Below are 14,823 nucleotides of genomic sequence, written 5' to 3'. Positions count from 1 at the left end.
AAAAAACATACCAGTGCAATTAAAGCAGGAATCCTTCTTTTGAGGACAGCTAAACAGAAATATTCCCTCAGCCCACTCCGTGTTTGGAGGGGCACATTTTCATTTGTTTCAGAAAAAAAAAAAAAGAGACGGCTAGGTCACTAACATGTCAGACCACTTCAGAGTGGTTTTATGTGGCCTAAATGGCATAACATCAGGGGACATCTGAAGATGCACAAACTGAGATGCACATTTGTGTTGTTCTGAAAATAAGTGACAACATTTGAAATGAGGACTCAGAATACTATTCAGAATATTTCAAGGCATTGTGTTCTACCAAGACTTTTTAGCTGGAGACCATTTTGCATAGGCAGCAGAAATATCATTTATGCTGCATTTAAACTCCTGGGTGAAAGAGCTTGGCATTCTTTATCTGAGCTCAAAAAAGGCCTAAAACATTTAATGTATTCAGGAGAATACTTCATTAAAGATTAAGAAAGTTTAAGATTAAAAAAGTTTATTTATTAGTGTAGTGGATTGGGCCTCACATGACAACAAAGAACTAGCCACGCAGACAACAGAAAGAGCAGGACTTACATATGTTATCCCCACCCCTCCCTTCTTCCCGGGCCCAAATCACTTTGTTCCCAGTTTCTCTCCTTCCCCCCAGCAGCACAGGGGGACAGGGGATGGGGTTTAGAGTCAGTTCACAGGCTGGTGGTTCCTGCTGCTCCTTCCTCCTCAGGAAGAAGGATTCCTTACAGTCCTTCCCTGCTTCCCCATGGGGTCCCTCCCATGGGAGAGAGTCCTCCATGAAACTCTCCTTCATGAGTCCTTCCCACAAGGTCTGGAGCTGCTCCAGCCTGGGCTTCCCACAGAGTCACGAGCAGCTTCGAGAACAGCCACCTCCCCTGGCGCCGGGGTCTTCCACGGCTGCATGATCCAAGTCCACTGGCAGCAAATCCACATTCGACCCTCCTGGCACCTTCAGGGAATCTTCCACCACGTTCCTCCATGAGTGCAGAGGGACAACCTGTCATCTCGCCATGGGCTGCAGGGAAACTTCTGCTTGGACACCTTCTTCCTCACCAACCTTGGGATCTTTGACCCTGCACTGCTTTCACCTCTCCAGCACAGTTCTTTCCCTCCTTCATGCTCTCTGCTCAGGTCTTATACCAGTTCTTTCATATGTGAATTGCAGAGACGCATCTACTGTCTTTCTAACGACCGGGCCTTGGCCACCTGATCTGGGGGAGCTTTTAGATAACTTCTTACAGGAGCCACCCCTGGGGTCCCTCTCCTGCTACTGAAACCATGCCAGACGCAAACAAGCACAATTAGGCATCCAAGTTAAAAATAACTTGTTTTGAAATTATTGTTCACCTCTAAGTCTTTAACAGACTTCTCTTGCTATGTTCAGGTTTGCCTTCAAGTCCGATCAGTTCCATCACTTCCCAAAGTAGCTTAATTTCCATCTTCAGCCTTATAAACCTAACTCAGCTCTCTTAAATGATCTAAGCGTTACATTCAAAGGGTTTGTATCAACTTGAGGAGGACCACAAATTAAAGCTGACGTTGCTAAGCAGAGTGACCTAAGTCAGCTGCTCATTATTATTCAAAAATAATATCACCTATACTGCAGTGGTACTCCTTGTGCTATTAAGCAGAGTGCTGGAAAAGAAGCAAGCCATTTTACAGACTCATTGCCTGACGAGAATAATACTTGCACTTGGAGTCTGAGGCCAGAAGAATGTATCTGGTCTGTCCTTCACACAGAGCAATAACAATACTGCCTTGTCATAATTGAACAGCATGCCTGAAAGTCACTTGATACAAGCATTCATGCAGAAAATAGTAACCAAACCAAAGACAATAACAAGTTCATATCTTCTAACCCGTGGCTGAAGCAAAAAGCAACCAAGATCTCTGAATCTTTATCTTTTTGGATGACTAACCATCACAACCTAGGACCATTCCTAGTAGTAGAAGATTATAACTGATTTTGAATGAGTATTAGTGATGCAGCAAGCCTAATTGTTTGTCTCTCCTCTGTAGGAATCAGTATGCAATGCAGAAAAAGAAGCAGTTGTTGAAGGATTTTGTCAGTTATTTTACAGTAAGATTGTGTACAAAAGAAATAGGCCAAAAGCCACCTCTATGATTAAAAATAATAAATTGAATCTGATGAGGATCAGTTGAGGATAAGGATGAAAAAACAACTTCCTATGAAAACATTTTTAATGTCTTTAAGTGAAGCAATTCATTTCTCAGGAAATGACTTCTTGAATCTGAATTGATTTATGATAGAAAGAACAGCACATGAAAAAGAGTTGACCAAACTCTGAGGAGAAATGACAGGAAACAACTTTCAGAACAACTGCTGAATGAGGTAGAATATAACATATGAAGAGATGTGGCTTCTAAAGAAAAATGAAGTGAGTCTTTTTAAAACAGACTAGTTTACATAAGAGGGAAAGCTTCATACAGAAGGAGAAATATTTATGCTGTGTTTCTTCTTTTCTGATAGCAAAGTTCATAACTGCCTTGGACTCAGTTGACAAGTGTTAAAACCACTGCATCCATGAAACTGCCCACTGCTCCTCCAGACGGCTGCTTTTAACGTCACTGTCTCATTTAGTTTTTGCTCTTCCATTAGTTCTGCAGTCAAGCACTGCTCATACGATAGATAAAGATCAAAATGTCATTTTGAAATGGCAGAATTTGTGAATTTAAACATGACAAGAGCGTCCAGCTTTTATCCACCCAGTTTCTTCTTCCTGTGTCTTTCCAACAAGAAAAGTTTTCCTTTACAGTCAAGACAGCTGCAATTATTAATGTTTTATTATTACTACTTTGACCAAGATTAACATTCTGGGAAAAAATATCCAAACAGAACTTCAAGTATTTGTAGTAGTCTCTTAAAATTCCACTACCTTTTGTGGAAAACACAACACTAGACTTCAAATACAGAAACATAAATGTTAAACTATTAATTTTTTTATCATGGAAATCTATTAATTAGAATCTATTGGAATCTATTAATTAGAAAAAACATATCCATTCTTTCATGCAGCAAAATCCCTATAGACTGCAGTGTCTTTCCAAAGTATGTTCCTACATTCCACAATGAACAGAGAGAAGCATCATAGTACAATATCCCTTTTTTGCTTCCTTTCCTCTAACTGTGGAAGTCTCCAGAGTAAAATGAGCAGGAATTGTTTATATGTACAGTCTGCAAAGTCTGCACCCCAGGGGCTGCAGAAGACAATCCACTGGAGGGCAGGAATAAAATAGTAAGTTAATTTGTATTTTAAATTATTAATAAATTATTGGTTTTCTTCAGTTAGTAAAATAATATTTAATTAGTGCTTATTTCCTCTTTAACTTTTTAATTTATATTGTATATATTTTATAGTTTGCATAACATATTACAATATCATGTCTAATTTATAAATAAGTATACATATATTGTGGGGGTGGGGCATTGAAATTACTGATGGGGGCACAATCAATAAAAGTTTGGAGAAAATGGTTTATATTACTTCAGCACCAGGAAACTGAAGTAGCATTTCCTCCTTTGCTAGGAGGAGTTAAAAATAATGGAGGAAGAACTGCACCCAGAGAAAGTTTTCAAGTGGGCTGCATTTTTCAGTTACTTAGCTGCAAGTTTAATCACAGGCAGTCAGTGATTTTTCAGAAACAGTTAAGTGCTTAGCTCATACTATGTCTAATAGTTGAGCAGCCTTTGAAAATCTCTTGAGATTCTGATGGGTATCTAGAGGCTGCGAAAGGCCATTCAAAATCTTATTCTGGATGATTTAGGTTCAGGTCCATTGACTTTCAAAGAGATTTAAAATTCTAAATACATAGAATTCAGTTTCAGCCATAACTTGAGCCACTGCATTGCTTGGCCAGTTTTCTAATGCAGAGGTAAAAAGTCAGCCTATCTTTGCTGCAATTCCTTTCAAACATAAAATACAAATAAAAACAAAACAAAACACAAAAAAAGTCACAACTCACACCTGCTAATCACACTAAGAAGTTTTACTTAGTGGGTATTCATTATTAAGAAACAGTGAAGTAAGGTAACAAAGTGAAGCATGTTGACAATACCCTCTTTTTATAAATTAGGTTATCCTGACTAATGTATTTTTTCTACCATTTTTGTTCCAGTGAGAATGACACTAAGCAGTATATTCAAGAATTATACATTTTGAGATAAATCCCTTTACCCAAACTGTTTCCAAGCAGCAACATAGCATTGGTTACAGATCTGAAATTTTCAATATAGCATCCTCTAAAAATCAGAGTTCAGTCATTTCTTTTAAATAGCTAAGAGAGCAACTAGAGTAATGCAGGTTTTTTACATAACATTTCTCTCATGCACTTTGTTGTCAATCAATGAATGCTATGAAACAGAATGCTTAAACAATGTGTTTTTCTAGTCATGCATCACATACCTCCAAATTCTAGCACCAAGAGTTCACAGCATATGGTCATTAAAACAGGAATTTTTCTCACCGAGCAAGGGACATTAGTGTGTGACTGTTTCAGGATTTACAGCACTAATTTGATAGGACACTCAAGCACATGCTGACCTTTGGGCATATAAGAACTCCATTTAAATAAAACTACTGATGCTGAAGGCTACTAGTACCCGTAATTACAGAATCCAGTAAATATCAGTAACAGATTTGTGGCCTCTTCTGCTGCTTTCCTAACAAACAGGTTATAACCTGACAGACCAACAGGCTCTTCTGTCTCCAATGTGACTAAGAAAAAAAACTTTCAACCACTCTTCATTTCCTCACCTGGCTGTTTATACAAGGCAGAATCAGAAATGTATGTATGCTACCCCTGCTAATATACCTCTGGCTGTTCTGTTGGTTCCATGGAAGACTTTCATCCGCTTGTTAGTTTTAACTGCCACACCACACAATGTGCAACAGGAGAAGCAAACAGCACAAACTGTTCACATGTCAACACCACAAAATAGTTTCAGATGTCTGTCTTACCTTCGCATCTCATCTACCTTTCCCCCCTGCCTTTGCATTTCAAAAGAGAGCAACAATAGAAATGCATTCAAGTGACCTTCATCAGATCATACATCCTTTCACATGATTGTCATTATCCCATAATTTTCCTTTTATCTCTTCCTACGAAAGAATCTAACCCTACAGCCCTCTGCATGTGGAAAGCTTTCCACTATCCATACTGGAAAGGTTCCCAGGAAGGTACAGGTTCAACATAAAATATTCTTTCATTTCATCTTCAGGGGATGTTCTTCAAGCCTAATTATGTCTCTTCTTACCAATCTTTTCTAAATATTTTCTGGGTTTGACCACAAACACACACACAGCCAGCTTATTATAGTTTATTGCCTTTCTTCTGAACACATTATTTTATTTATCCTTAAAACACTTTACTAAAGAAGAACAGCACGAAAAGCTAAGGCCACTCTTGAAGTACAGAAAGGTTAGTACAGTTGTGCAAAGCCATGTAATTTATTTATCTTACTGCAATTAGACTGTTCTCTAATGGGATGGCAGAAGCAGAGGGTTCTTGGCTATGTCTGCTCTTAAGATCCTCAGCTAGCACTCAGGTAACCTGGGCATGGTACATGTCTATGCTCCCATGCCTTTCAGACAGACACTTGCTCAGGATTATCTTTCTTGCTCCCTAATTTCTGTGCCCTGAATGAGAGTTTTGCCCACATTTTCCTGCCAAGTATAGTCATGTATCTTGGAAGCTGCAACTGGTATTTTCCTGCACCCCCATTTTCTGAAGCTAGATTTCCACAAAAATCTTTTCTCTTCCAAGAAGAGGTCATAACTCACCCAGCAAAATGACCTTTAGAGGTTCATATACGTTCTGGTACACCAGTAACCTGATGATACAGAGAGGCTGCATCCCTCTAGTTGCAGGTGCTACTGTATTTATGAAGGTGCTAGGCCCTCTGATCTATAAGCACAATAACACTTCAGGGGCAGAAGCCAAAGGATGTTTGTCCTTATTTTCAAGGAACAATCACTGGACAGGTGAAACTGCAAAACTGCATGCAACCAGTATCAGCGAGAAAGAACACTGCTTCCAGGCAGTCAAGATCATCTGCTGTTTTCATGCCATATGTTGCTGCTTTTTAGATATCCTACCTGTTTGTGCCACCAAGTGGGTCCAGCCACTCCAAACTGCTCCAATCTTGTCATGCGAGAAATATTGAGTCTCAATCTTCTTGGGCTCGACAAGAAAGATCTCTTTACTCACTAGCTGCCTGTGTTTGTTGCTGCCCCAGACATACAGGTGTCCTTCATCTACAACAGACAGAGAACCAAAATTTGTTGAAAGTGATATACACAGGGCACCACCAGATACAGGCTCTGTCTCAACTCAGTGATGCTCTTTACCATATGTGCACACTCTAAACAGGAGATCAGAAATGTCTGCAAGAGCCTTAATATCACAGCCTGTTTTCTGAGGGCTACACTAACTCCCTGAAACAATCAAAGCTTTCAGGTCAGACTGCCTAGGCCTCACTTATACTGTGAGACTCTCAAAAAAGACTGAAAGACGTTTAAAGAAATGGCCAAGTTTTATTCACAGTAGTCAATTTATCTGACAAAAAAAAAATAATTAAAGCATCTTGGAGACTTCTACAAAGCAGTCCCTCTTAGTATACTCTGCTCTTGCAGGCCAGCTTTTATCTCCACCCCAAAGCTTTGATTCAGTGCAGTAAATAACTCTCTGAATTAAAGCAAATAATTCAACTCCCCTTCAGTATCTGGGACTCTTCAAAGCATGGCTGACTGCTCCTACTCTGCATTAGTCTCCCAGCCTCTGTACAAGAGCTAGACTCCTAACTCTGCTCATAACTCTCCAACCTTCTTTAGCTTGACCAAATTCAGTAAAATCCCCAAAGCAGGGAGAGTCTAATGCTCTTTGCCTTGCCTTGCTCAGTCACTTCCTTGTGACACACAGCTATGAACATACAGCTAAAGCAGGTACCACCCATCACAAGGCAAAATTAAATCATCATGCCTCAAGACAATACCAGACAACTAGTGAGAGACTTCTGTGAAGTAATTGCTTTGCTCCCCTCCTCTTTTCTAGAATAACCATTTATGCAAGTCGACACTCTAGGATTCCACCCACAGGGATAATTATATTTACAGAAGCATCCACATTGCTTCATACATTACATTAATGTAAGTTTGAGTTGCTCACAGGCTAACGACCCATTGACAGTAGCAAGATGACTGTTCAGATGAGTCCTTCTGCAAACATTATGTATCATTAGTACATCTTTCCAGCACAAAATCATTCTGCCGAGGTTCTAGTCCTCCATGTCAAAAAAAAATACTATCCACAATAAACACCTAACAGAATATGAGTTGCACAAGGCCTCCTTTGCCACCCTGTACAAGCTGCAAGCATAAGAAAGAAATCTTTTAGATGTGAAATACATGAAGACTTAGAAGCCATAACATTTGCAAGGTGGAATTGCTCAGAGCACATGTCCAATGTTTCTGGAAGTCTCAGGTCAGCACTGAATTCTTTACCAGCAGCATGACAGAGGTAAATCTTCCAGGGGAAAAAAAATAAATTAAAATATTGGAACTTAGGCTACAATGTATTTAATGATCTTAGTTTGGTAACCTTAACAGAAAGAATGAGCCAGGAGAAATTGACTATAGTACTGCTGGTGAAAAACAAGAGAGAAGGAGCACTGGGGAAAAAGCCAGTTACACATTATTGACAGTCATCTGCAGGACTTTCCACATTCCTCAATAAAACAATACAAGAAAATAAAAAGAAAAACCGTATCAAGCAATTGTTTTATTTGAATTCTCCACAAAAATGGATTAATTCCTTTCCAGAGTGAAGTACTTCTGGAAAGAAAAGAAGAGGTGATGGAACCAGCTTGTTGCAACCAAGAAAAACATCATGACCATTCATATTTCCACAACTAACATACACTGTCTCTGTCACTGCCTTTTTTTCTCCAGAAGGTGCATTTTCTTTATCCTAGGAAATCCCCTAGTGCTCCCCATCATGGGAGCACTGCCTAAAGATCAACCAGAAGGTGCATTTTCTTTATCCTAGGAAATGTCACATGTTCAACTCTCCTCTCATTTCTTGGGTAGAATTTAACAAAAACTTAGACACTAGGATTTAGCACCACGTTCCCATCACTGGAGGTTTCAGGCCAGTGATGTTTGCATACAGGTAGACTACAAGCCTTTTTTAAAATGAACTACCATTCATGTTTGCAAGAACCCTGCCTGTATTTCAAAGATTTGCCTGACAGCAGGTGGCTGGCATCCTACCAGCAGGTGGCTCATGAAACAGAGCCAAAAGAAGTTGCATCACAGTGTGAGTTTCCCAGAAAAAAACGCCCATTTAAATACTACACTCTGCAGTATTATCTTTACTATATCGAGCATCTTCAAAATACAAAGTATTTTCAGTAATAACAAGAATCTCACAGGATGAAAGGCCAAAATAGCAACACATTATTAACATCTTTGGCACTTACTTGGCTATTCTTGGTCCCCCTGATGCCAAATAGACTGCTCTCTTAAATAAAAGTATAAAAGAATAATCTGTTAAACTCTAAATAAAGAGTGCTAATTAGCTACAGTAGATTCTACTTGTCCTTACAGTTCTTCTCTGCTAATGGCACATATACTTTGTGTCTCAAAATTCGATATAATTTAGATCTTGTAACATTTCCCTGTATAAATAAATCTCTGTAGGTCTGCATAAGCAAATATTCCAGTACTCCATTTAATGATGACAGAGGGAGCATATGGCTGCATAATTGCTATGAACTTGCTCCTAAAACATTTGGCAAAGACTTGTCTTCATAAGGTTCATATCTTTTCCAAGCCTCAAAACTAAGATTATAGCAGGAAAAGCTGTTCTGTTTCACCTTCTCCCAGTCTGCCAAATAAAAAAAACCCTTCTTAGACTTTTATTACTGGATACTTAATACCTCATCATGGGAGCACTGCCTAAAGATCAGAAAACAAAAGGCAGACATCACAGAAGCCCCTTAGTGATCAAAGCAACATCATATTGCTTTAAATAAACCTTGCACTGTTACATTATCTCACCCAAGATAGCTCCAGACCATCTCACATCCCTGCACAACACAGCTCCACGCAGAGGCATTAGCTCACATAGCAGAAGCAGGATAGCCACAGGAGTCTTTCCTGGGACAACCACCTAACATACTCTTTTTCTCCCCGGAGAAAGGGTCACACTGGTTCCAGCACTCACCCGTCCAGTGTTACCCAGTGCAGAGCATCATGCTGCAGCTCCAAAGACTTACCCAGCCATGAGCTTCCACAAATCCTTTCAGAGTTTCTAACCATTAAAGAGTTCAGACCCTTACTTTTAAGGGCTAAGTTACATAAGACCCCAAGAAAAACCCCACAGAATTCAGAGAATTCAAAACATTAATCCAACTCTTAAAGAAATTAAAGTTCTCAGAATTCAAAACTACTACAAAACAATTAACCAGCACTAACAAAGCTAGATAAAATTTTACTGGTCTAATCAAAATTGACAAATATTTCTAAAGCACAAAAACCTCTATGGGCTGAGACAAGGACTTTCACTTCTATACCTAAGGCCTACCTGTGAGTGACACTGAATGATAGGAGCTTGCAGCAACAGTCTTCACTTTCACATCTTCCAAGCCTAGAAAAAAGTTAGTCTCGTAAAATTCGTACAGCAAATATAATCCCATGCACAGACATTAAACAGAACTGTATCAAGAGTAAAAGGATGATGATGAATTTTGTAACAAAAGTCTCTGCTTTTGGGCCATAGACGTTGCAATGCTCATTTCCCCCCCCCACATAGATTATGACCTTTTATGCCCACTCTTTGCTTCAGATACACCACTACATGTTTACAATGCCAAGTGGCTTTATAATAAAAGGATGCTACATGTCACTTTAAATTATATTTCTGCTCTATCCACCTTTATAAAGGAATTGCATTCCTGGATTACCTGTTACTTCACAGGGCTCCTTTGCTGTCAAGAACAGAGGGAGAGTTTTTCCTTGGTTTGCACGCTTTGCCTGAGATGCCATGCCAGTTCCCCACTGAAACACCAAACCATTCTCTTTCCAGAGTAAACACAGATAGAAGATATTAAAACACATCAACTACCAACAAAAACACTGAACTCATTAATTAGTTTTAAAGGTACATTCACTTTGTTTTCACATTATACTTTAAAAAACCTTTATGTAACAAACACACTTCATAAATGTATGGATAACCCTGGTGAAGTCATAAAGCAACAAACAGTTGTTGTCTCATTTACACAGGTAAGACACTCAGAAGATACTAAGCAACTCTCTGAGACCTGTATCAGGATGCTACTGAGAACTCAGTAACAGAAGTCCTATAACTGTAGCACCTCAAGAACAGACACTATTTATTGCTGTAAGTTTCATTGCACTTTCTCTGCCCTTTCCTTCTCTTCATGCTAATTTGTTTGTGCAGCACACTGAGGGAATAGTCACTTGTCACCCCCCAGAGACTTGACCTACCCCTGAATCAAGATTTCCACTGAGCACAGAGAAGCTTAATTCCCTGTACTCATACAAACAGTGAAGATACCAAGTTTCTCCCAAGCATCTCCTTTGCATCCTCAGCTAGCCTGCACTACCTGGAATCCACACTAAAGTTCATGTAAAAATTAAACCAAAACAAAAGAACATGAGAAATTTGTTGTTCTTCAATTATAATTTAAAAACGGAAGCTAAAATAACTTTAAACTTCTTCCCTCCCTTCTGCCCCTCCATGCCATTAAAACTCCATTTCATTTGTCATTGAAATAAGAATGATGTCATTTTTACCTGTAGCAGCAAGGGCATGTCTCAGTCCAGCAGCAACATGCACCACCTTCTCTTTGAGAGACTGTTCAAGTAAAATAAAAATATATTTAAGTTGCTTTTTGTGTTTAGTGCCTCTACAAGCAAAATATGCCAAAGGCCTCAGCGTTCTCCAAATAAGAAACTACAGTGTAAATTAGGGATTAATTAGAATTCCTGTGATAAATGTATTTAAATTGTTAAGCTTATAGCCAACAACAGGAAAGCTTTTCTAATGTTACACAAGTCTCAGTACCTACTACTAAAAACATTTTAAATTAATTAATGTGGGGCTGCATTCCCAGCTCCCTACTCACACTCAGCAGTGCCTCCCCTACAAATATCACCAAAGACTTTCATATGACTTACAGGAACAACATGAGCAATGCTGTCAAGAGTCCAACATTTAGCATTTACAATTGGACATACTCAACATCAGAGAAATTGTCATCTAATTTCCCATCTTATTTTTTTGGAAGTTGATATCATTTAGTAAATACTGGAGGTTAGGTAAGAAGCAAGTCAATGGACTTGTCAGTTCCTTTACATGCAAAAGTAGAAATAATTTTCATCTCAAAAGTGATAAAATTAAAGTTTATTCTCTCACATCTAGTTTTCCTGCAGCTACATACTTTATCACATTTCTATTATTTTGGCAGTGACAAAGCTTATTTTTATCTAACTGTTTTTACTGAAAGAAATAATACTACAGTCCTCATTTGGGGGCAAGAAACTCTTGACAGTTATAAATACACTTAAAAACTAGCACATACTTAAAAAACAGAACTGCTGAACAAGAAGCACAAGAGCAACAGATCAAAAGAATTGAACTCCATCATGCAGCTGCTTTTTTTCCAGGGGTGGATTACTGTTGGGTCATTTTGTTTTACTTTGAGCTGTTAAGCAGAAGCTTCCAACAAAGTATGGTGAAGGTACATAATCTTCATGTGGCAAAACATATACAGTATCTTGCAAACTTGAGGCAAAACTTCAGCTGGAGTTAATACGCAATTTCACTACCATTAGTATCGCTTTACATCATCTGAGCATCAGACTCATTCTGCAGATGTTATCAAAATACATAATGAAAGGTTATAAACCCTAAGGACAGAGAAAAATTTTTGCTGTAAGTGTGCAGCTTCTTCATACAACAAGAAAAGCTTCTCATTTCTGGGTCAATGACCATCTTTGGTCCTTTAGTTTGTAGGAGTATTGTAAAAAACAGGCTCTATAAAAAATAGCTGAAGAGCCTGGCTTTAAGCCCACTGAGGTCAGACAACCTTTGTAAGTTGCTAGAAGCAATATAAAGTACAGAGCTCCAAAGCACAAATCCTTTTAAATCTTTACCTCAATCTTTTGTGGAATCAAGCATGGATTTGATATTTGAGGAACTCCTAGTTGTCCAAAAGAGTTAGACCCACAGGACAGAACTAGGCCAGATTCTGCAAAATGAAGAGTTAGAGCCTCGTCAGTAAATCTGTGAGTGAAAGCAAAGCACTGTAACATTCTAACAAGCAAAATGTCACAGCCAAGTAGCTCAAAAAAGGACCTAAGATGTCCCATTCCAAATTCACTGAGGCCACAGGCTTCTGGTCTTACACACCACGTTCAGTAAAGGTCTTAAGTTCACAGAGATACAAGGAACATGGAGTAGTTTAGTCTGCAAGGCAAGTAGCTTAAAACCTGCGAGTGCAATAGCAATGTGGAACTTTTCAGTATGTTCTCTATATCAACATACTTCTCCAGCTCTTACAGAGGCAGATTTACCTACTAATATGATTGTAAAATCCCAGCCACAGGCAACTTCTTTTACACAAAAGCCAGACAGGGCAGTGCACAAAGTAAAATTCAGTACATTCTCTGTGTGATTCAGTCCCAACTGCCCATCTTTGTTATGGCCACATACAAAGAGTTCTCCTGCACCTGAAAGAAAAAAACAAAAAACCTCATGTTCCACTCCACAGACTAAAAAGACATGTACATGCCATGAGATCCTGTGACAGAAAACAACAGTGATTACATCCTGTTTTAGGCGTGGTAATCAAGCAAAAATGAAAGAAAAAACAGTTATTTCTGATGCATCAGACACATCTCTGAATAAGCACAGCTATGGATAGTTGGGTTTGTCAAGGAAGACAATCCATGCAGTAAGAGAGGCACCTCTCACCAAGATCCATGATGAAGTTTTTGAACCCATTCAGATCTGTCTGCATCCCTCCTTTCCCATAACTAGCTACGGCATACAGCAGAACCTTCCAGAGACCTGATGTTATCTTCTGCTCCTTACCTTAAAACTTACCAAGACTCAATAACCTTCCACTTGGCTCCTCCCTCCCACAACCCCATCCTCTATAGAGGAAAATTGATTGCTTTGTATAAAAAGCTGTTACATGAAGCAGGTTAATAAAGTCCTCACATAGCTATAAAGTAACACAGAAGATAAGTAAAACACAAAATTCCCCATTTTCAAAAAAAAAACCTGAGTTAATTGGCATGGGAGAAACCTGCTTTGCAGATAAGACCTGGTACTTGCTCATGAACAGAAGTCACAGGTAGGTGGCAGCAGCAAATAAACAGGAGGGGGGAAAAATGTGTTTAGAAGTCGTACACTCCTTGGAAGTGCAATGTTTTTACCAGTGATAACTGCAGAATGTCCCCCTCCTCCAGTAATGCTTTTGATGTCTTGACGTTTGCAGGAAACATCTTTCAGTGACTGAGGTACCAGCACATCCTCGTTATGACCAAGACCAAGTTGTCCATAGCTGTTTGCACCCTTCAAATACACACAGAATACCAACACTTTTTAAAAAAAAAAAAGCAACAAAGAGATACGTATCTGTTCCTAAGAGCAAACAAGCTTGTCAGGAACATGTCACATGTTAACCTACAAATATTTGCTCTGGAATATTCCATAAAATTGCAATATTTGTTCTTACTGCTGTCCATAGCTGTTTGCACCCTTCAAATACACACAGAATACCAACACTTTTTTAAAAAAAAAAGCAACAAAGAGATACGTATCTGTTCCTAAGAGCAAACAAGCTTGTCAGGAACATGTCACATGTTAACCTACAAATATTTGCTCTGGAATATTCCATAAAATTGCAATATTTGTTCTTACTGCTGTCACACAGGGCTGCCGGAATTACAGACCAAGGCTGTCCTAAACTTGCTGTCATTAAGGCTGCCCCTGCAACCCCAGTACTTTAAGACACATACTGGAATATGTCTGGCATGCTAGCAGCATGCTAACAGTTACCAAGGAGGAAAGCCTCATTATCAGGATGATTACTGCCTGTTTAATTGTAATGCTAATGATTCCCACTCATCACTAAGACCTTATCAAAACCAGTGCCTTATGTTTTTTCATTCTCCAAAACCATACAAAAGAGACATGCTACCTTATTTTGGAACATAAACAGGCAATGCAGAAACACTTATCCCTCAATAACCAAGTCTTTATAATTTAAAAGTGGTCAAAATTGATATATGCCAATTATAATCATTATAAATTTATAAGTACAACATTGTAGCCACTAAACCAATCACAGAAAGTAACCGCTTTGAATGTGGCAAGATGTCAAGAAATGTCTGAGCCAATTTCAGGTGTACTAAAAGCCCCACACTGAACAGCAACCTTCCTTCACCACGGCAGATTCAGCCACTTTCCCTGCCCACGCTAACAGGACCCACGCTGCCCCCGGGGGTTTCTCTCCCCACCCCCCCTGGGCTCTCCTGCCTGTCGCTCCCTGCTTGTCTGACCCCCCCAGGCAGCACCTGCTGTATCTTTAACGGGTGCATTTACCAATTAACATCTCGCACCTACAGGAACAATGACTTTTCAGACAGGCTACTCACCTCAGCCCACAGTTAGCAGGCAGACGAGGTGTCAAGGCAGATCAGGTTGTTTTCTCACAGCCACTACTACCGGCAGACGGTTTTGGAGCGCGTTACC

General features: G+C 39.3%; 1 protein-coding gene across 1 annotated transcript in view; it reads right to left on the bottom strand.

Moving 5' to 3' along the window:
• Positions 1-14,145, bottom strand: part of SERGEF (secretion regulating guanine nucleotide exchange factor) — a 151,111-nt gene extending 136,966 nt beyond the window's left edge. Inside the window, exons 1-8 of the mRNA XM_009995405.1 lie at positions 14,128-14,145; positions 13,503-13,641; positions 12,636-12,791; positions 12,216-12,310; positions 10,854-10,914; positions 9,998-10,111; positions 9,619-9,681; positions 6,132-6,290 (exon numbers count right to left, since the gene is read on the bottom strand). Of these exons, the coding sequence (XP_009993707.1) occupies positions 6,132-6,290; positions 9,619-9,681; positions 9,998-10,111; positions 10,854-10,914; positions 12,216-12,310; positions 12,636-12,791; positions 13,503-13,641; positions 14,128-14,145 (805 nt within the window). The remainder of the gene's footprint in view (positions 1-6,131; positions 6,291-9,618; positions 9,682-9,997; positions 10,112-10,853; positions 10,915-12,215; positions 12,311-12,635; positions 12,792-13,502; positions 13,642-14,127) is intronic.
• Positions 14,146-14,823: the final 678 nt, after the last annotated feature.

This window comes from Chaetura pelagica, unplaced genomic scaffold (genome assembly GCF_000747805.2).
Source record: "Chaetura pelagica isolate M959 unplaced genomic scaffold, ChaPel_1.0 scaffold94, whole genome shotgun sequence".
Classification (NCBI taxonomy): domain Eukaryota; kingdom Metazoa; phylum Chordata; class Aves; order Apodiformes; family Apodidae; genus Chaetura; species Chaetura pelagica.
The sequence above is the reverse complement of the archived record's forward strand: the minus strand, read 5'-3'. Positions and strand labels throughout refer to the sequence as shown.